The sequence below is a fragment of the Hyla sarda genome, chromosome 6 (assembly GCF_029499605.1).
Source record: "Hyla sarda isolate aHylSar1 chromosome 6, aHylSar1.hap1, whole genome shotgun sequence".
Lineage (NCBI taxonomy): Eukaryota > Metazoa > Chordata > Amphibia > Anura > Hylidae > Hyla > Hyla sarda.
Window position 1 is genome coordinate 246846707 of NC_079194.1, and position 22822 is coordinate 246869528.

A 22822-nucleotide genomic window follows, 5' to 3' on the forward strand; every position below is an offset into this window, starting at 1 on the left:
CTTTAGTGGATGTTTGAAATGCATATATTATATACTAAATGTATATAATGTATACTAATGTGTTTGATATATACACCGGTATTTTAAGGCAGAGGTGTAACTTGTAGCTTCTGGGCCCCGATGCAAAATCTGCAACAGAGCCTCATGTGGCAATTGTAATACTGGTCTCTTATGGGGAAGATGTGCTTTGGGGCCCCCTTAGTGTGACTACTACCTCTGTACCCCCTATAGGTATACCCCTGTTCACTGGTCATTCCATGAAATGAATAAGTACCCCAAAGTTTGGACATGACTCCTAAGTTCTCATTTTGCTGCCCAGATACATGTGTCCCAGTGGTCTTGCAGTACACATATACTATAAATCTTAAAGACAATATAGCTATTGGACAATTTTTATCTATGATAGTTTATCTGAAATAATAGTCATACAGATACTAAATAAGGCATCTATACAAGGAACAAATATTATAACCATACCAAACAAGGGACACATACTAACACACAATGACCACAAGTTATCACCACTATAATACCACTAAAATGTTACTAAATAAATTACCGCACTCTATATAAATACCAATGTTACCATCATACTTTGACCATACATTTATAAATATGCCCTATATAGTAAAGATATGCGTACATTCAAGGCAATGAAAAAAATAAAAATAAGCTGCTTAAAGGGGTATTCCGCCCCTAGACATCTTATCCCCTATCCAAAAGATAGGGGATAAGATGTCAGATCGCCTCGGTCCCGCTGCTGGGGACCCCCGGGATCCCCGCTGCGGCACCGCGCTATCATTACAGCACAGAGCGAGTTCGCACTGCACGTAATGATGGGCGGTACAGGGGCCGGAGCATCATTACGTCACGGCTCCGCCCCTCGTGATGTCACGGCCCGCCCCTTTCAATACAAGTCTATGGGAGGGGGCGTGGCGGTCATCACGCCCCCTCCCATAGACTTGCATTAAGGGGACTGGCCGTGATGTCACGAGGGGTGGAGCCATGACGTCACGCTGCTCCGTCCCCCGTATCGCTCGTCATTACGCACAGAGTGAACTCGCTCTGTGCTGTAATGATAGCGGGGTGCCGCACCGGGACCGAGGCGATCTGACATCTTATCCCCTGTCCTTTGGATAGGGGATAAGATGTCTAGGGGCGAAATACCCCTTTAATCTTGACATTAACCTGTGTACTCAATCTCTGGAAAGCCAGAGGCCCAACGCAGCCAATGGCTCTCTGCTTCACCATCAATTTTAACTGGCTCCTCATCCTAAGGATGCAGATATAGTTGGAAGCTGAGGCAATAAGCGGATTAGGGGCAAATATCCTGAATTGGTGCTCTCTCCTTTCCCCCAGCCCCTTTGACCATAATTGTTACCCCACTGGTCTTCTGGATCTTCCAACTCATGTGCAGATTAAAGCACAACCTACAATTGAAAAAGAAAAGTCAAATAATGTTATATATGGTAAAATGAGTGTGTGAACGTTAACTACGAAAACTAGATCAAATTCTATTGAGAAAAAAAGATTTTTTCTTTTTGAAATAAATAAAAGTTACAAAATTGATAGCTCTTTGTCTTATATTAGTAACCTATTAAAGCTAAATCTGTTAAAAATTATCCATAAAAGTTTTGAATAAACAACAAATCAATAATAAAAAACGAATTTATTCAAACTAAAGTAATCAATGGTCGAGCAGTGAGTTTCGTTATCAGACAATTTACTGTAAGTTCGCTCAACTCTACTTGTGAAGCTCTGGACGGCCAACGTTGATTGAATCAGTCGGCGCTAGGACCATGCAGAAATTGCCATCCCTATCCCTAATACAAGTTCAATGTTCTGGTAGAATTTTTCAAGTGGAATTTCCGGCTGAAATGTCCGGCTCCACAACTCTGCAGTGTGCTCTGTGCAGCGGAATCCCATTGCCAGCAAAGGACTGCGCTGCACTGGAATTCCCAAGTTGAATTTCATAACGAAATTCCACTTAAAAATTCCGTAGTGTGGACCCGGCCTAACAGCCCTCCAAATTTAATGTCAAACCCTGTTTTGTTTCTTCTGGAGAAAGCTTTTTGCATATTTGTTCTAGTTAGCATTGCATTAAAGATTTCCTTCCAAATAGATCTTTGTAAGAAGCATTTACTTTGTACTTTGTACTGGGCTATCTACGGGCACCATCATGTCACTGTATGCCAGTGTGCTTTGTAACTGCTATGACAAATATCCCAAGCCTGCATTTTAATAAGAAAATTTGCGATGATTTGTGAGTAGCATGGAAAAATCTTTTTTGCTCATACATAAAAAGATGTATTGGTGGTTTTTAATAAGTTAAAGCAAGTATCTAGTATATGTTGTTCTCATAATAATTATGTGTAATAACTTATATTTATCTTTTTATAATAAACAGCATACTGTCTGTGGACTTTGTGGAAATTACGATGGCAATTCAAACAATGATTTTAATACCAGAGGACACTGCACTGTAGAAGATGTAATAGAATTTGGTAATAGCTGGAAACTGTTACCATCATGTCCCGAAACTGAAATCATGATAGAACCCTGTGAGATTAACCCTCACCGAAAACCATGGGCTCAAAGACAGTGTAGCATCATCCTGAGTGACACATTCAAACCCTGCCATTCTGAGGTAATGTTAGTAACAGCCAACCTAATAATTAAACATTACGACAAAACCATTTTTGTTATAGTTGGCAGCTACCTGTGTGTTACATTTCACAGCTATATCCATATGCACACGAATACAGGAATTGCTTTAAATCACCCACTAAACTACTAAAGCAGTATGCACTTCTGTCGCTAGGGGCATTGCAGGAAAAAAAGGTTTCAGTTAGTTTGGTTGTGGCTGGGCTCCATCTTGTTGGTATTTCAGTAGTTGATGTTTCGGTCTTATCAGATCGGCCTTAATGGACATTTTTCTATGTGATACACTTTAATGTTCTCCCACATAACAGATAATGTTCTCTTCCCTATCACAGATAATGTTCACCTATTTTCTAAGTCTGGCTGACTAGTAAAATGGTTTTATCTTCCTCCTATCGGTAAAATGATGAGACCAACATTGAGCAATTAAATGATTTTGATTTTATAAAACTGCTCCACTCTTCATTTTTTAAACTTTTCTAAAAACAAATTTAATTTTGACATAAAAAAAACGTTTTTTTTTCCATGGCACAAATGCACATAAAAGCAATATTATCACATACATACGCACCGATTTTTGAGAAGATAATGCAGTTTTAAAAAAACAGACAAAGTAGTGGCACAAGCAGCATGCATTTTCCTTATCCCCATCCCACCTTTATGGGCTTATACTGCTGTGGTTACTGCCCAGGGCAAATATGTTTATGAAATGGGGCTGTTACCTTATTAGGAAACAGTCACCTCACCTATGCCTTTTCAGCTGTATGTTGCACTATTTACCCTTTATCAAGAGCATAGTCAGGATCTTCAAAGATTAGGGGCACAAGGCCCAAGCTTCCTGTCCCCCCTCCCCTAAAAAAAAAAAAATTAGGGGCACAAGGCCCAAGCTTCCCTCCCCTAAAAAAAAAAAAGCAAACACACATTTTTAGCTATGATGTAACATTACATCCGACATAGAAGGAGCAAATATTACCTTCACGTTGTTCCTGAACAACATGCCCTATACACAAAAAAATATTACTATTAGTACCCCTACATAATTCCTTAACATATAAGTGAATACAGTTTCCAGTGACTCATAAGGGGTGTCTTCTCTGATTAAAGTCATTCACTTTCCCTTTCCATCTCCATCTGGTCAAGACCTCCATTAGGACGTCTTCTAGCCACAATTCATCTTTGCAGAACCTGGACCATCATCTTAGGCTCTTTCCTTTTTTAGCATCAGCCATACTTTTTCCCACTTAAAGTGAAGGTAATAATGTTAAGCTGCAACTACCAATTATTTTAAAAATCAATTAGTTGGGCAATTTTTTTATCAATTAATCTGATAAAACTAGGGAAAAAACATGGGATTAGGGTTAACAGGGGGGAAAAAGGGGGGGGGGCAGCACCTAAAATGTTAACAGGGGGGAAAGAGACGAGACAGGACCTAAAGGGTTAACAGGAGAGAGCATCTGAAGGGTTAACAGGGGAGAGAGGGGACAGCACCTGAAGGGGTAACCTATGAGCCATAGCTTCGTGGCAGAGAAGAAGGAGCAGTACACAGACCTTAGTGATGGCGTCCTCCTCCCTGCACCAGGAAGATCGGTCACTGCAGGGAAGATGGAGAACAGAGCTTCTGGGCAGACCGAGGGGGCCTCTGTACATATAGAAGTAAATACCTGCTGTACGTAAGTGCTCTGCAGACCATATAGGTGATTACACTGTAGTTACATCCAGTGACTCATATGTGATGCTCTTTGCTCTAGCACAATCCCTACCTCTTTAAAAATACCCCCTCTGTATTGCACCACACAGTAATATTGCCCACTCTGTGCCCCCAAATAGTATTAAGCATGTCTGTGCCCTTATACAGCAGTAGAACCCACTATACCCCAATACAATAGTTAGGCCACATGTATGCCCCTATATAGTAGTTAGGCACCCTCTGTGTTCCTACAGTGTAGGACCTATCAAAAGAAAAAAAAATCACTCACCTATCCATCGTTCCCACACAGCTCCCACCACTCAGATTTTTGTGGCAGTGTCTTACAGAGATAAATATACACTTTTGGTGTACTTAGGTTACAGGTTTCTATACACGATGTGCTGTAATAGCAACAATGACATAAAGACACTAGCAGTGCAGGGAGTTGCTTGATTTTTTTATCCCCTTTGGCTCTGTTTAGTTTTCTTAATAAATGTTACATTTTAGAATAATTTAAAGTGAGGAATAATGCAGATTTTTCATTTTGTCTTTTGACAGAATTGTCTGTATGCTGTTACTGTTGTTATATCAGCCCCTTATTAGAGTCCTTTTTTTGAGCCTGGTATTATAACTTGGCTTCAATAAAACTGCAGCAATATGACACAACCTGAGGATGGTGGTGGCGCTGTTAATAGTAGAAATTAGTTCTGTTTTTCTAATCTGTGATACCGGTTCAATAAAAACCTGATCCATAGTAATTTGGATCAAAAACTTGGCCAAAGGTTCACCTTTTAACAAGACAATGACATCTGCAGAGAAGAATTGCAGAAATTCCCCAAATTCAGGTGGCATCATACCTAAAAGAGTGGAAGCTAGAATTGATGCCAGAAGTGCTTCAACTAAATATTGAGAGAAGGTCTGAATACCTAAGGTATTTTTCCATTTTTTTTGCCTTTGTCATTATGGGGTATTGAGCGTAGAATGAAAGAACAAAATTTCCCGAAAACTTTCCGAATGCACTGTACATATCACTACTTGAAATTACAGTGATTTTTCCACTTCCATTATTATAGGTCGATCCTACTAGCTACTATGATGCATGCGTTAAAGATTCCTGTGCCTGTGATGAAGGAGGGGATTGTGATTGTTATTGTACAGCCATAGCAATGTATGCTCAGACATGTCTCTCCCATTGTATCTGTGTTGAGTGGAGAACCCCATACCGTTGTCGTAAGTATCGCAGATTTAAAACACAATCCTTCTTAGAAGAATTCTGGTAAAGGGGCAGTAGGTTTAATTTTTCTAATATTTATTAGTTACTTATGTAGTACTTGCTTGTTTTTTGCGTAGCTGTGTTCTGTGACTATTATAATCAGGAAGGCAAATGTGAGTGGCATTATAAAGCTTGTGGAGCCAACTGCCTGAAGACCTGCAGAAACCCATCTGGAAATTGTTTATCTGAACCAGTCAAAGTAGAAGGTAAATACAGACCACACTTGTTTGTTTATTTTGTTTGCTTGTTTTCTACCTTAATATTGATTTATTGTCATAAGCTTATTGTCATCAGCTAAGTTTATAGTGACATTGTAAACATTTACTTTTTTAAGTTCTTTTATGGCAGATTTTACAAAAAAAAAAAAAAAACTTTCAAAATGAGGCAATACCCTACACTGAGGGCAATAAGATAAAAGCTGGCCAATGATCCTGATGCATGCATAATGAGCAAACTGGGCCAGAATAACTTTAAAAAAAAAAAAAAGCTCCCAGAAAAAAAGCTCTTAGGTCTTGGCCACTATGGGGAGATTTATCAAAACCTGTCCAGAGGAAAAGCTGCTGAGTTGCCCATAGCAACCAATCAGATTGCTTCTTTCAATTTTCAGAAGCCTTTTGAAAGAAATTAAATAAGAGATCTGATTGGTTGCTATGGGCATCTCAGCAACTTTTCCTCTAGACAGGATAAATGATAAATCTCCCCCTATATGTCTAACTTATCTGTAATCTGCTGTCCACTGCCTATTGTTTGACTCAGCCTGTGTGTAGAAAAAGAGACACCAAGACGACAACAGGAAGTAAGGACAGGGCTAGCCTACTGCTGTGTGCAGGAGAGAGAGCCTGAGATGTGCATCTGTAAGTGTGTCAGTTTTTTTTTTTTTTTATAAAATACCCACACAGTAAAAGAAAGATATATCGAAGGCTTGTGTCACATCTTTGACAATCCATAAATTTCTGGGTAGCTGTCCCTTGTGCTCCTACTACTGTATGTACACAGTGCTGCCTCCTAAATATAATCTCCAATTCACCCTCTATTTATTTTGCCATTATCATCAGTAGATCAGTGTCTAATGTAGACCTATAAAAATCCCCTTAGTGGCCAACATAAAACCAGGTAAAGGTGGTCATAAAGGAGTTAAAGGTTATGGTGTAAGACAAAACATATAAAAGTAGGCAATAAACTTTTTTAGGCAACCCTAGTAGTGCAAAAGCTTCTACTGCAAAGTGGCTTCTTGACATCATTCTTGACATTAAGTTGCCTAGGCAAGCAAACTGCCTGCTCCCAAGGTTGGGTTTTGCCTTTCCAGGTTTCATCTCAGGTTACAGAAAAATTCTAAGAAAATGACAGATATGTGTATGAAAGTACATTTCAAAGGAATTGTATCACTTGCTTTTGATATACACTCCATTACAATCATAAGACAATACAGGGGGAATGATTTATTAAGATCAGCACACAGTTCATATGGCCCTGCCCCAGTGATTGTAAGACTGATTCATCTACAGGGGTCACAATGTGGTAATGCATTTGTTACTGTCTTGAAGTGTACCTGTGATCAGCAAAAACTTTTTATACAATGTAGAAAATAACATTATATGTAATTTTGTAACATACATTGGTTAAAAAAAATTATGTTTTTTTGGTCCATGCAGCTATGGCCTGTGTGTCTCTGTGAGGAGACCAAATACAGGAAGTGTGGGGGGACAATATGGCTCTGTGCAGTGAGGACAAGCAGGGCTCTGTGCAGTGAGGACAAGCAGGGCTCTGTGCACTGAGGACATGCAGGGCTCTGTGCAGTGAGGACATGCAGGGCTCTGTGCAGTGAGGACAAGCAGGGCTCTGTACACTGAGGACAAGCAGGGCTTTGTGCACTGAAGACAAGCAGAGCTCTGTGCAGTGAGGACAATCAGGGCTCTGTACACTGAGGACAAGCAGGGCTCTGTACACTGAGGACAAGCAGGGCTCTGTACACTGAGGACAAGCACGGCTCTGTACACTGAGGACAAGCAGGGCTCTGTGCATGGAGGACAAAGTAGGGCTCTGTGCACTGAGGACAAACAGGGCTCTGTGCACTAAGAACAAGCAGGGTTCTATGCTATGAAGCTCTGTGGCATGTTCCCAGCTCACACAGCAGGACTAACTGTAAACTCAGGAGCCTACACAGAGCCCTGCTTGTCCTGCTCGCACTTTGTATATTGGTTTCCTCACAGAGACACACAGGCAATAGCAACAGGGACAGAATTTTTCACCCAAAAATATACACATTTTTAACCAATGTATATTACAAATGTACATATAATGGTATTATCTACATTATATGAAATGTTTTTGTGAACGGCACTTTAACCCCTTAACCCCATTTACGTCCTGTGTATGACCGCAGGCAACGGAGCTGTGCTTGCGCCATACAGTCTGCTAGCAGCAGCAGGGGACCCGCCAGGAATGTCCGACATCTGCGATTGTGCGGATGTCCGTCATTAACCCCTCAGATGCCGTGACCTGTACAGATCACGGCATCTGCGGCAATGAGCATGTTAAAATAGATGATCGGATCGCCTGCAGCGCTGGCGCGGGAATCCCATCATCTGTAATTGCAGACGGAGGTCCCCTCACCTGCCTCCTTCTGTCTCCCGGCATCTCCTGCTCTGGTCTGAGATCGAGCAGACCAGAGCAGAAGATCGCCGATAACACTGATCAGTGTTATGCCCTATGCATAGCACTGAACAGTATTAGCAATCAAATGATTTCTATAGATAGTCCCCTATGTGGACATAAAAAGTTTGAAAATGTTTAAAAAAAAAATAGAAAAATTCCCTCCACCAATAAAAATGAAAATTGTACGTTTTTCCCATTTTACCCCCAAAAAGCATAATTTTTTTTTATAAACATATTTGGTATGACCATGTGCGTGAATGCCCGTGAAAAATACAATGTTACTGATCCCGTACGGTGAACAGTGTAAACGTAAAAAATAAAAAAAATCCAAAAATGCTGCTTTTTTGTCACATTTTATTCCCAAAAAAATTTATTAAAAAATTATCTAAAAGTTTTATATATGCAAATGTGGTATTGATAAGAAGTTGATGACGGCACAAAAAATTAGCCCTCATACCACCCTATATACGGAAAAATTTAAAAGTTATAGGTGGTCAAAATAGGGCGATTTGAGATTACTGATTTTGTACAAAAAGTTTTTGATTGTATTGACCCACAGAATAAAGAACACATGTCATTTTTACCGTAAAGTGTACATTGTGAAAATGAAACCCTCCAAAATTTGCAAAATTGTGGTTTTACTTTAAAATTCCTCCCTAAAAAAAAAATTGGCGGGTTCACAGTACAATTTATGGTAAAATGCGAGGTTTAGTTACAAAGTACAATTGGTCACGTAAAAAACAAGCCCTTATATGGGTCTGTAGATGGAAATATAAAATATAAAAGAGTTATGGATTTTACAAGGCAAGGAGGAAAAAACGATAACGCAAAAATAAAATTGGCCTGCTCCTTAAGGTTTAAATGGGCTTGGTCCTTAGGGGGTTAAACAGTGCCAGGCTAGACTTAGTCTATATATTAATGTAGGTGTCATGGATTTTTTCATATAAGTTACACATAAAATCCCAGACACATTTTTAACACAGCTGTATGATTTCTGTGCAAATTGCATATTTTTCAATATATTTCTGCAAGAAATCTGCATAAATAGATGACTAAATCTGCTCATGTGAATCCATTCTGTGTGTAGTGTCCATTCTGTGTGTAGTGTCCTTTTTTGCTTAAGAAAAGCAACTGAGAAGTATAAATTAGGGTGGGTTCACACTACATTTTCATTGTACGGCTGTCGGATCCGGTTGAGGGGAGTGATAAACAGGCACTCCCGAATCCCAGCCGGGCCCGGCCTGTGTCTTTTTTTTTTAATTCTTTATTTATATTTCAAACACTGTTACAACAACACTTTTCTTAACCATCTTTGCTGCAGATATTTTTTCCCCTCTCACTCCATTCTTTCCCCTTATTCTCCCTCCCCCTCTCCTTTCGTCCTCACTAAACTGACTCTCTCATTAATGTCTCTCATTAGTATTATGTCAAACGGACCTCAAGGTTTCCATAAACATCACACCATTAACTTTAGTGGATCAAAAAGACAAAGTAGGGACCTTTACCTGTTTCTAAAATAGAACAGCATCCCCATGCAATTCCTAGCTGTCACTGCTAAGTACCCCAGTAGAGATTGTATATATTGCTTTATAGGGAAGTCACTATGTTGCAACAAGAAAAAAGCCGGAGTGAAAGGGGGTTCCTTCCCTATTATTTTTCAGATTATCTCATGAACCTTGCTCCAAGATGTTTTCATTTTGGTTAGGAACAGAAAATGTGGAGAATGTTTTCTTCAGTTTTCACACATCGGCAACAGTTAACACATTGCTGATCTCGCCTATTATTATGGGCTAAGCTTGGGACCCTGTACCACCTCGTTAATTTCTTGTAATTGGCCTCTTTAAGGCGAACAATAACTGAGGAGGAATGCGCCAGTGTAAAGATCTTTGACCATTGTTCCTCCGGTAACTGTAGTCCACTTAGCAACATATGAAGGTACCTGCTCTCCAGAAAATGAAAGCCATATTTTATAAATCTTGGAGAGAAAATGTTTTAAGGGTTCCCTTGGGCAGCACAGTTCCTCAAAATGTGTTGCCTTTTTCAAATAATAACTGGAGTTGGGTAATTTGTAAAGAAAGTGTCTCAATTGTAAACTTCTCCAAAAACCCAGTGGCACAGGGTCCAAAGCTCCTGCAACAAAAATCCACTGATCCTGTGCATGATGGCCTACTCGGAGTTTGCCACACTCAATCCATTGCCAAAACAGCGGGTCTCCCACGCTTGGGGGGAATGCCGGGTTTCTGATTATAGGTGTCATTAGCGAATTGTTTGGCAACAACTACCTCAGTACTATCACATCTCCACAGATTGAAAATGTGGCCCCAATCGTAGGATGTTGTTGCAATTCTTTCAATTCTATACCTTGGCATCAGGGTAAACAATTAAATGGGATTGTCATTGTGGCTTGTTCTACTGAGAACCAGAGTTTTGTTTTTATATGAATGCACCAATCCACAACCCGGGCCAGATGAGCCGCAAAAAAATAGCCTTCTTAGCTCTGGGTGTCCCACCCCACCCCTCTCCTTTAATCGGCACATTGTCTCTTTCTTTTATCTCGTTTTTTTTCCCACCCCAGACAAATTTAATCTATAAGCTTGCCAGGGCTTTGAAGAAGGACTGCAGCAATCTCACCGGCATGCATTGGAAAACATACTGAATTCATGGTGGGATAGTCATTTTAAAAAGTGCGCACCTACCGAACCAGGAAAATAATTTTGATGACCACTTTATGCACTGACTTTGACTTTTTGTTATTAATGGGGCATCATTTTATTTATACAGCAATCTCAGGTCGGCGGGAATCCATATTCCCAGGACCTTGATTACTTGTTTTGCCCATTTAAACTTAGACGCTGATTGGAGTTGTGTTGTTACCTCCTTCGTAAGAGTAATGTTAAGAGCTTCTGATTTCCCCCAATTGATTTTAAAATTGGAGAGCCTGGCATATGTTTTGAATTCATTCATTAATATAGGTAGTGTAACCTGTGGCTTTGAGATGTAAAACGTCAGATCATCTGCATAGGCTGCTACTTTGTGTTTTATTTCCCGTACATCCAGTCCTTCCACATGTCTATTCGCTCTGATCCTGCATAAAAATTATTCTAAAATCAATGCGAAGATCAGGGGAGACAGGGGACACCCCTGTCTTGTCCCATTTCGAATCTCCAAGTCGTCTGAGAGTATTCCATTTACTCGTACTCTAGCTGATGGGATCTGATACAGTCCCAGAATCCAACTTAAAAGTTGTTTTCTAAGCCCAGGTGTCTTAAAGTCTCTTCCATGTAGATCCAGTTCACCAGGACAAATGCCTTTTCGGCATCCATCGATAACATCATCAGCAAGATGTTCTTCGACCGGTTGAACTGGACCAGATTCATGGTTCTAAAAGAGTTGTCCCTTGCCTCCCTTCTCTCAATAAACCTCACCTGATCATAAAGTACAATCTTTCCTAAGAACAGAGATAACCTTCTAGCTAGTATCTTTGAAAACAGTTTTAAGTCAATGTTCAGAAGAGAGATCGGTCTATAACTCATACATTGTGAGGCATCTTTCCACTCCTTCAGAATCACTGTGATATAAGCTGTAATTGTGTCTTTAGGCACTGGGCACCCCTGGGCTATTGAATTAAAAGTTTTAAGAAAAGTTCAATATCTCTTTCAAGTGTTTATAGTAACCTAATGAAAGCTCATCAGGCCCTGGTTATTTCCCTTCCTGCATTTGACTTATTGCCTGGTCTAATTCCTCTTCAGAAATAGCCTTTTCTAATTCTTCTACCTCGCTTCTATCTAATTGTGGCAGCCCTGAACTTACTATGTAAGCTTTAAAGGGGTATTACAGGAAAATGGAATTCTGAGATTTGTAGGCAAAAGAAGAAAACTCAAACAGGAAATACCAGTTCACAAAAAGCTAGCCACAGTGTTATGGTAATCTCATGACATAACCATTTAGCCCCAAGCCAAGCGCAGATTCTTCCTAAGCATGTCCATTACTGTCTCCCAGGTACGTACTAAAATCACCTTATGGTGGATAACCCCTTTAACTTTTGCTTGAAATTCTACTCCCGTAGTCATGGTGTTATGTAAATCAATATTATATATTTCTTCTTATATATAAGCTTTTGAATGCCTCCACTATCTCCGATGGTCGATATGTCACATTATTTTTTTTTATTAGATTTTTTTTGTATTTTCACAATACATAATCTTGACCTTTGCACTTTCTCTACTGTTGCTAATGACCTGCCTATTTTTTTTTACATACTCATAGGCTTGACTTCTTTTTTTGCTTCATCTATAAGTAAATGCCTTAACTCTTCTCTTTTTTTGTCTGCTTTTATTTTAAGGGAGTCATCTAGTTTACCCTTATAATCTGTCTCTAACTCTCTTAGTTCCTGCATTACCTTCATCGTCTTTTGTGTTTTTTCTTTTTTTAATTGTGCCCCATGTTTAACTAGCATCCCTCTTGCAATGCATTTATGTGCTTCCCACTGTTACGCCTAGCGCTCCGGGTCCCCGCTCCTCCCCGGAGCGCTCACGGCGTCTTTCTCCCTGCAGCGCCCCGGTCAGTCCCGCTGACCGGGAGCGCTGCACTGTTCTGGCCGTTGGGGATGCGATTCGCACAGCGGGACGCGCCCGCTCGCGAATCGCATCCCAGGTCACTTACCCGTCCCGGTCCCCTGCTGTCATGTGCTGGCGCGCGCGGCTCCGCTCTCTAGGGCGCGCGCGCGCCAGCTCTCTGAGACTTAAAGGGCCAGTGCACCAATGATTGGTGCCTGGCCCAATTAGCTTAATTGGCTCCCACCTGCTCCCTGCCTTTATCTAGTCTCCTCCCTTGCACTCCCTTGCCGGATCTTGTTGCCTTGTGCCAGTGAAAGCGTTTAGTGTGTCCAAAGCCTGTGTACCTGAACTTCTGCTACCCATCCTGACTACGAACCTTGCCGCCTGCCCCCGACCTTCTGCTACGTCTGACCTTGCTTCTGCCTACTCCCTTGTACCGCGCCTATCTTCAGCAGTCAGAGAGGTTGAGCCGTTGCTAGTGGATACGACCTGGTCACTACCGCCGCAGCAAGACCATCCCGCTTTGCGGCGGGCTCTGGTGAAAACCAGTAGTGGCTTAGAACCGGTCCACTAGCACGGTCCACGCCAATCCCTCTCTGGCACAGAGGATCCACTACCTGGAAGCCGAATCGTGACAGTAGATCCGGCCATGGATCCCGCTGAGGTGCCGCTGCCAAGTCTCGCTGATCTTCCCACGGTGGTCGCTCAGCAATCGCAGCAGATTGCCCAACAAGGACAGCAGCTGTCGCAGTTGACCGCCATGTTACAGCAAATTCTGCCTCTGCTACAGCAGCAACCATCTCCTCCGCCAGCTCCTGCACCTCCTCCGCAGCGAGTGGCCGCTCCTAACCTCCGCTTGTCCCTGCCGGACAAATTTGATGGGGACTCCAGACTCTGCCGTGGATTTTTGTCTCAGTGTTCCCTGCATATGGAGATGTTGTCGGACTTGTTTCCTACAGAACGGTCTAAGGTGGCGTTCGTAGTAAGTCTTCTTTCAGGAAAGGCCTTGTCTTGGGCCACACCGCTCTGGGACCGCAATGATCCTGCCACAGCCACAGTCCAGTCCTTCTTTGCTGAAGTCCGAAGTGTCTTTGAGGAACCTGCCCGAGCCTCTTCTGCTGAGACTGCCTTGCTGAACCTGGTCCAGGGTAATTCTTCCGTTGGCGAGTACGCCATACAATTCCGTACTTTTGCTTCTGAACTATCCTGGAATAATGAGGCTCTCTGCGCGACCTTTAAAAAAGGCCTATCCAGTCGCATCAAGGATGTGCTGGCCGCACGAGAGATTCCTGCCAACCTCCAAGAACTCATCCATTTGGCTACCCGCATTGACATGCGTTTTTCTGAGCGACACCAAGAGCTCCGCCAGGAAAAAGACTTAGATCTCTGGGCACCTCTCCCACAGCATCCTTTGCAGTCTTCGCCTGGGCCTCCCGCCGAGGAGGCCATGCAAGTGGATCGGTCTCGCCTGACCCAGGAAGAGAGGAATCGCCGTAGAGAAGAAAATCTCTGTCTGTACTGTGCCAGTACTGAGCATTTCTTGGTGGATTGCCCTATCCGTCCTCCACGCCTGGGAAACGCACGCTCGCACCCAGCTCACGTGGGTGTGGCATCTTTTAAGTCTTCTTCTCCACGTCTCACGGTGCCCGTGCGGATTTCCCCTACAGCCAACTCCTCCATCTCAGCCGTGGCCTGCTTGGACTCTGGTGCCTCCGGGAATTTTATGTTGGAGTCCTTTGTTAATAGATTCAGCATCCCGGTGACCCGTCTCGTCAAACCGCTCTACATTTCCGCGGTCAACGGAGCCAGATTGGACTGCACCGTGCGTTACCGCACAGAACCCCTCCTGATGTCTATCGGACCCCACCACGAAAGGATTGAGTTCTTCATTCTCCCCAACTGTACCTCTGAGGTCCTCCTCGGTCTGCCTTGGCTCCGGCTTCATTCCCCCACCATTGATTGGACCACCGGGGAGATCAGGAACTGGGACTCTGCCTGCCACAGGAAGTGCCTCTCCCCCCCTCCCAGTCCCATCAGGCAAGCCTCTGTGCCTCCCCATGGCCCCCGTCCTGGTGTCACACTGCCCCGTGCCAGGCCTCGCCCTCTGCCCTCCCTCCCCATTCCCACTCCTGCTGTACTGCCTGCCGTTGAGGAAACCCTCCATTCTTTCCCGGTGTCCTCATCCCAGGGGAGGCAGTTACCGGACAAAGAGAAGGGGAGACCTAAGGGGGGGGGTACTGTTACGCCTAGCGCTCCGGGTCCCCGCTCCTCCCCGGAGCGCTCACGGCGTCTTTCTCCCTGCAGCGCCCCGGTCAGTCCCGCTGACCGGGAGCGCTGCACTGTTCTGGCCGTTGGGGATGCGATTCGCACAGCGGGACGCGCCCGCTCGCGAATCGCATCCCAGGTCACTTACCCGTCCCGGTCCCCTGCTGTCATGTGCTGGCGCGCGCGGCTCCGCTCTCTAGGGCGCGCGCGCGCCAGCTCTCTGAGACTTAAAGGGCCAGTGCACCAATGATTGGTGCCTGGCCCAATTAGCTTAATTGGCTCCCACCTGCTCCCTGCCTTTATCTAGTCTCCTCCCTTGCACTCCCTTGCCGGATCTTGTTGCCTTGTGCCAGTGAAAGCGTTTAGTGTGTCCAAAGCCTGTGTACCTGAACTTCTGCTACCCATCCTGACTACGAACCTTGCCGCCTGCCCCCGACCTTCTGCTACGTCTGACCTTGCTTCTGCCTACTCCCTTGTACCGCGCCTATCTTCAGCAGTCAGAGAGGTTGAGCCGTTGCTAGTGGATACGACCTGGTCACTACCGCCGCAGCAAGACCATCCCGCTTTGCGGCGGGCTCTGGTGAAAACCAGTAGTGGCTTAGAACCGGTCCACTAGCACGGTCCACGCCAATCCCTCTCTGGCACAGAGGATCCACTACCTGGAAGCCGAATCGTGACACCCACACTATGCTTGGAGAAATCTCTTCTATGTCATTATTATCAATATATTACCTCACTTGAGCTTTCAAATCTGCCACAATTATCCCATCCTGTAGCAGTAAGGGGTTTCATTTCCAATTCCATTGCCGTGGGGAGATTAGCGGCATGGAGATTGTTATTTTTACAAGAGCGTGGTCCGAATAAAAAATACTGTCAATTCATGCTGCATGGAGCAATTCCAGATCTCTCTGTTTCAACAGAAAAAAAATCAATCCTAGAAAATGAATCATACACAGTTGAATAACAGGAGTAGTCCCTCTCTTTCGGATGTAAAATGCGCCAAGCATCCACCAACTGACATTTTTTTACATTGCCATAAAGCAGATATATACGACAATCCCCGAGGTGTGTCCACTTGGGGTTCCAGTACAAAAGTAAAATCTCCTCCCAGAATTAGAATCCCCTCTGTAAAATCCTTTAACTCAATTGAGTCTCAATTTTAACATCAGTGTTGACGGATAGCTAATGTCATTGGCTACATCTACCACAGTAGTGCACCTAAATTCCTGTATTGTATTATTCTAAATGTTACACATCCACACCGTTTATCTGGTGTAGGATTCTATTGTGGCACTTGTAGTCCGCTGCAGGCATCCTCCATTGTATGCATTTTTATGCTGGGGATCGCCCCTAGCAACGGACTACAAGGGATGGATCTGCTCCCCCAGTATAAATGCACAACCAAATTTGGGGTTGAGCACCTTCAGCCATTTGAGACCACGTTTTTTTGTTGTTGTTTAAATCTTCCATCATCTTTGCAGCTATCTAAATGTGCCCAAGGAATATATTGTGTAAGGAGAATACTGGTCCCTTTTGCTTTAGCATTATCTGCATAACTATGATAAGCAGTTGGAAAATTCTTACTGGTAAGCTCAAACTTATGGGTGTTCGTGCAGGAATACTATGTCCAAACCTTCTGACCGCAATAAATTGCTCAATGTCGAACGTTTACCAGCATCCTGTAAGCACGTCACATTAAGTGAACCCACCACCAATTATCCTGCTTTTTTCATCCCAATTATCTCTACTACTTATTTACTAACTCAATTGTACTTTAAACTGCTAAACATAAATTTAAGGTGGTGATATCTAACAACAATAAAGGGCAAGAGAGCACAAGAAGAAGGAAAAGAGAGAAACAAATTTTGAAAAAATTTTTATAAAATGGCAACTGCCTATCTCCCGTGCCCTATTTCTAAAACCGTGCTGAGGCTAACCTGCACAAAAAAGAAAAGGAGAACAACAAACCAAACCTAGTAGGGCCCCACTAAGGGATAGCAGGAAAAACAAAATTAATATATTAGGTTCAAATAATTTTTTTATGAATTTTTCAAGAAATATATTAGGAATGTGGGAAGTCATGGGTGAGCCGGCATACTTCACTCAAGTACCCTTACTCTTACACTTACTTTATTAACCCCAAACCAAGAAATAGAAATAGAAAGAGAGAGAGGGGGAATATATATGGTCAACACTCCTGTCAGGCTTCGGCAGGCTGGAGGTGGATCCTCTGTGTCAGAGAGGGATTGGCGTGGACCGTGCCGGCAGACCGGTTCTAAGTTGCTACTGGTTTTCACCAGAGCCCGCCGCAAAGCGGGATGGTCTTGCAGTGGCGGTAGCAACCAGGTCGTATCCACCGGCAACGGCTCAACCTCTCTGACTGCTGAGATAGGCGCGGTACAAGGGATTAGGCAAGAGCAAGGTCGGACGTAGCAGAAGGTCAGGGCAGGCAGCAAGGATCGTAGTCAGGGGCAACGGCAAGAGGTCTGGAACATTGGCTTGGGATACACAAGTAATGCTTTCACTGGCACAATGGCAACAAGATCCGGCAAGGAAGGGAAGAGGAAGTGAGGTTATATGGACAGGGAGCAGGTGGAAGCTAATTAGACTGATTGGGCCAGGCACCAATCACTGGTGCACTGGCCCTTGAAATCTTAGAGAGCTGGCGCGCACGCCCTAGAGAGCGGAGCCGCGCGCCAGAACGTGACAGCCGGGGACCGGGACGGGTAAGTGGCTTGGGAATGCGATTCACGAGCGGGCGCGTCCCACTATGCGAATCGCATCCCCATCGTGAATGTCAGTGCAGCGCTCCCGGTCAGCGGGTCTGACCGGGGCGCTGCAGAGAGGAGAACGCCGCGAGCGCTCCGGGGAGGAGCAGGGACCCGGAGCACTCGGCGTAACAGTACCCCCCCCCCTTAGGTCTCCCCCTCTTTTTGTCTCCTTGTCCCTTCAAATGAGATGAGAACATAGGGGATGCCTCTTGAGTTTCCTTCTGGAACAAAAAGAAGTCCTGAGTAGCTACATCAGCGGCCGGTAATCCAGAAGAAGTGGGAATGGGGAGGGGGGGCAGAGGGTGAAGCTTGTCACGGGGCAGAGTGTCACCAGGACCGGGGCTATAAGGAAGCACGGCACAGACCTGATAGGCCTTGGCGAGACCAGGCACAGGAGGAGACACTGAGGCCCGACAGACGGGACTGGGAGCAGACGTGAGGCATTTCTTGTGGCAAGCAGGACCCCAATTCTTGATCTCCCCGGTGGTCCATTCAAGGGTGGGAGAATGATGCTGGAGCCATGGCAGACCGAGGAGGACTTCAGAGGTGCAGTTGGGCAGGACAAAAAATTCTATTTTCTCGTGATGCAGTTCAATGCTCATAAGCAAGGGCTCTGTGCGATAACGCACGGTGCAGTCCAACTTCACTCCGTTGACCAAAGAAATGTAGAGCGGCTTGACGAGATGGGTCACCGGGATGCAGAACCTATTAACCAAAGAGGCCAGAATAAAATTTCCAGGAGAACCAGAGTCCAAGAAGGCCACGGCTGAGAAGGAGGAGTTGGCAGAAGGAGAAATCCGCACGGGCACAGTGAGACATGGAGAAGCAGACTTTGTACCAAGAGACGCCACACCCACGTGAGCTGGGTGCGTGCGTTTCCCAGACGTGGAGGACGAATAGGGCAATCCACCAAGAAATGTTCGGTACTAGCGCAGTACAGACATAAATTTTTATCCCTACGGCGAGTCCTCTCTTCATGGGTCAGACGAGACCGATCCACTTGCATAGCCTCCTCGGCGGGAGGCACAGGGGTAGATTGCAAAGGATACTGTGAGAGAGGTGCCCAGAGATCAAGGTCTTTATCCTGGCGGAGCTGCTGATGTCTTTCAGAAAAATGCATGTCAATGCGGGTGGCCAAATGGATAAGTTCATGCAGGTTGGCAGGAATCTCTCGTGCGGCCAGCACATCCTTGATGTTACTGGATAGGCCTTTTTTAAAGGTCGCACAGAGGGCCTCGTTATTCCAAGATAATTCGGAGGCGAGAGTACGAAATTGGATGGCGTACTCGCCTACTGAAGAATTACCCTGGACCAGGTTCAGCAGGGCAGTCTCGGCAGAAGAAGCTCGGGCTGGTTCCTCGAAGACACTACGAACTTCAGCGAAGAAGGACTGGACTGTGGCTGTGGCAGGATCATTGCGGTCCCAGAGCGGTGTGGCCCAAGACAAGGCCTTTCCAGACAGAAGACTAACTACGAATGCCACCTTAGACCGTTCTGTAGGAAATTGGTCCGACAACATCTCCATATGTAGGGAACATTGAGACAGGAAACCACGGCAGAGTCTAGAGTCCCCATCAAATTTGTCCGGCAGGGACAAGCGGAGGCTAGGAGCGGCCACTCGCTGCGGAGGAGGTGCAGGAGCTGGAGGAGGAGATGGTTGCTGCTGTAGCAGTGGCAGAAGTTGCTGTAACATGGCGGTCAACTGCGACAGCTGCTGTCCTTGTTGGGCAATCTGTTGGGATTGCTGGGCGACCACCGTGGATAGGTCAGCGAGACTTGGCAGCGGCACCTCAGCGGGATCCATGGCCGGATCTACTGTCAGGATTCGGCAGGCTGGAGGTGGATCCTCTGTGTCAGAGAGGGATTGGCGTGGACCGTGCCGGCGGAACGGTTCTAAGTTGCTACTGGTTTTCACCAGAGCCCGCCGCAATGCGGGATGGTCTTGCAGCGGCGGTAGCAACCAGGTCGTATCCACCGGCAATGGCTCAACCTCTCTGACTGCTGAGATAGGCGCGGTACAAGGGATTAGGCAAGAGCAAGGTCGGACGTAGCAGAAGGTCAGGGCAGGCAGCAAGGATCGTAGTCAGGGGCAACGGCAAGAGGTCTGGAACACTGGCTTGGGATACACAAGTAACGCTTTCACTGGCACAATGGCAACAAGATCCGGCAAGGAAGGGAAGGGGAAGTGAGGTTATATGGACAGGGAGCAGGTGGAAGCTAATTAGACTGATTGGGCCAGGCACCAATCACTGGTGCACTGGCCCTTTAGATATTAGAGAGCTGGCACGCGCGCGCCCTAGAGAGCGGAGCCGCGCGCGCCAAAACGTGACAGCCGGGGACCGGGACGGGTAAGTGGCTTGGGATGCGATTCGCGAGCGGGCGCGTCCCGCTATGCAAATTGCATCTTCATCGTGAATGTCAGTGCAGCGCTCCCGGTCAGCGGGTCTGACCGGGGCGCTGCAGAGAGGAGAACACCGCGAGCGCTCCAGGGAGGAGCAGGGATCCGGAGCGCTCTGCGTAACAACTCCAAATTGTATTATGCTATAACTCCTCTTTCTCTCTCCCCCCCCTTCCCCCCTTCTCTATTTTCCCTTTATTCCAACCCTAACACAAACCATTATATCACCCATCTCAAATAATCATTTGACCTCCATTCGAAAATACCACTATTCGGGATGAGGTTAAACCTGGACAGGGGTTCGTATTTAATGCATTTCAATGAGCCGACTCATATTTGAAAATGACAGGTACACTTTAAACAGTGCCAGGCTAGACTTAGTCTCTCTCTCTCCCTTCTCTCTCTCTCTCTCTCTCTCTCTGTATATACAGTGCATAGAGAAAGTATTCGGCCCCCTTGAACTTTTCAACCTTTTGGCACATTTCAAGCTTCAAACATAAAGATATAAAACTGTAATTTTTTTGAAGAATCAACAACAAGTGGGACGCAATCATGAAGTGGAACAACATTTTTGGGATATTTCAAACTTTTTTAACAAATAAAAAACTGAAAAATTGGGCATGCAAAATTATTCTGCCCCTTTACTTTCAGTGCAGCAAACTCTCTCCAGAAGTTCAGTGAGGATCTCTGAATGATCCAATGTTGACCTAAATGACTAATGATGATAAATAGAATCCACCTGTGTGTAATCAAGTCTCCGTATAAAAGCACCCACACTGTGATAGTCTTAGAGGTCCATTTAAAGTGCAGAGATCATCATGAAGAACAAGGAACACACCAGGCAGGTCCGAGATACTGTTGTGGAGAAGTTCAAAGCCGGATTTGGATACAAAAAGATTTCCCAAGCTTTAAACATTCCAAGGAGCACTGTGCAAGCGATAATATTGAAATGGAAGGAATATCAGACCACTGCAAAACTACGAAGATCTGGCCGTCCCTCTAAACTTTCAGCTCATACAAGGAGGATATTGATCAGAGATGCAGCCAAGAGGCCCATGATCACTCTGGATGAACTGCAGAGATCTACAGCTGAGGTGGGAGATTCTCTCCATACGACAACAATCAGTCGTATACTGCACAAATCTGGCCTTTATGAAAGAGTGGCAAGAAGAAAGCCATTTCTTAAAGATATCCAAAAAAAGTGTTGTTTAATCCCTTAAGGACCAAGCCCATTTTCACCTTAAGGACCAGAGCGTTTTTTGCACATATCACCACTGTCACTTTAAGCATTAATAACTCTGGGATGCTTTTACTCATGAATTTGATTCCGATATTGTTTTTCGTGACATATTCTACTTTAACATAGGGGTAAAATTTTGTCAATACTTGCATGCTTTCTTGGTTAAAAATTCCCAAATTTCATGAAAAATTTGAATATTTAGCAATTTTCAATCTTTGAAGCTCTATGCTTGTAAGGAAAATAGGCATTCCAAATAAATGATATTTTGATTCACATATACAATATGTCTACTTTATGCTTGCATCATAAAGTTGACATGTTTTTACTTTTGGAAGACATCAGAGGGCTTCAAAGTATAGCAGCAATTTTCTAATTTTTCACAAAATTTTCTAAATCTGAATTTTTTAGGGACCAGTTCAGTTTTGACGTGGATTTGAAGGGCCTTCCAATTAGAAATACCCCATAAATTACCCCATTATAAAAACTGCACCCCTCAACATATTCAAAATGACAATCAGTAAGTGTGTTAACCCTTTAGGTATTTCACAGGAATAGCAGCAAAGTGAAGGAGAAAATTCAAAATCTGCATTTTTTACACTCGTATGTTCTTGTAGACCCAGTTTTTGAATCTTTATAAGGGGTAAAAGTAGAGAAATCCCCCCAAAATGTGTAACCCAATTTCTCTCGAGTAAGGAAATACCTCATCTGTGTATGTCAAGTGTTCGGCGGGCGCAGTAGAAGGCTCAGCAGGGAAGGAGAGACTATGAGATTTTGGAGAGTGAATTTTTGGTTTTTGGGGGGCATGTCACATTTAGGAAGCCCCTATGGTGCCAGAACAGCAAAAAAAAAAACCTCACATGGCATACTATTTTGGAAACTACACCCCTCAAGGAACATAACAAGGGGTCCAGTGAGCTTTAACACCCCACAGGTGTTTGACGACTTTTCGTTAAAGTCGGATGTGTAAATGAAAAAATTATTTTTTCACTGAAATGCTGTTTTTTCCCCAAACTTACCATTTTTACAACAGGTAATAGGAGACAATGAACCCCAAAATTTGTAACCCCATTTCTTCTGTGTATGGAAATACCCCATATGTGGATGTAAAATGCTCTGTGGGCGAACTACAATGCTCAGAAGAAAGGGAGCGCCATTGGGATTTTGGAGAGAGAATTTGTTTGGAATGAAGGTTGGGGGTCATGTGCTTTACGAAGCCCCCCGTGGTGCCAGAACAGTGGACCCCCCCCCCACATGTGACCCTATTTTGGAAACTACACCCTTCAAGGATTATAACAAGGGGTGCAGTGAGCATTTAC

General features: G+C 44.5%; 1 protein-coding gene across 1 annotated transcript in view; it reads left to right on the plus strand.

The window, feature by feature from the left end:
- The window catches only part of LOC130277496 (mucin-2-like), a 307722-nt gene that overhangs the window by 158152 nt on the left and 126748 nt on the right, over window positions 1–22822 (plus strand). Inside the window, exons 24-26 of the mRNA XM_056528171.1 lie at window positions 2408–2647; window positions 5422–5578; window positions 5699–5827. Of these exons, the coding sequence (XP_056384146.1) occupies window positions 2408–2647; window positions 5422–5578; window positions 5699–5827 (526 nt within the window). The remainder of the gene's footprint in view (window positions 1–2407; window positions 2648–5421; window positions 5579–5698; window positions 5828–22822) is intronic.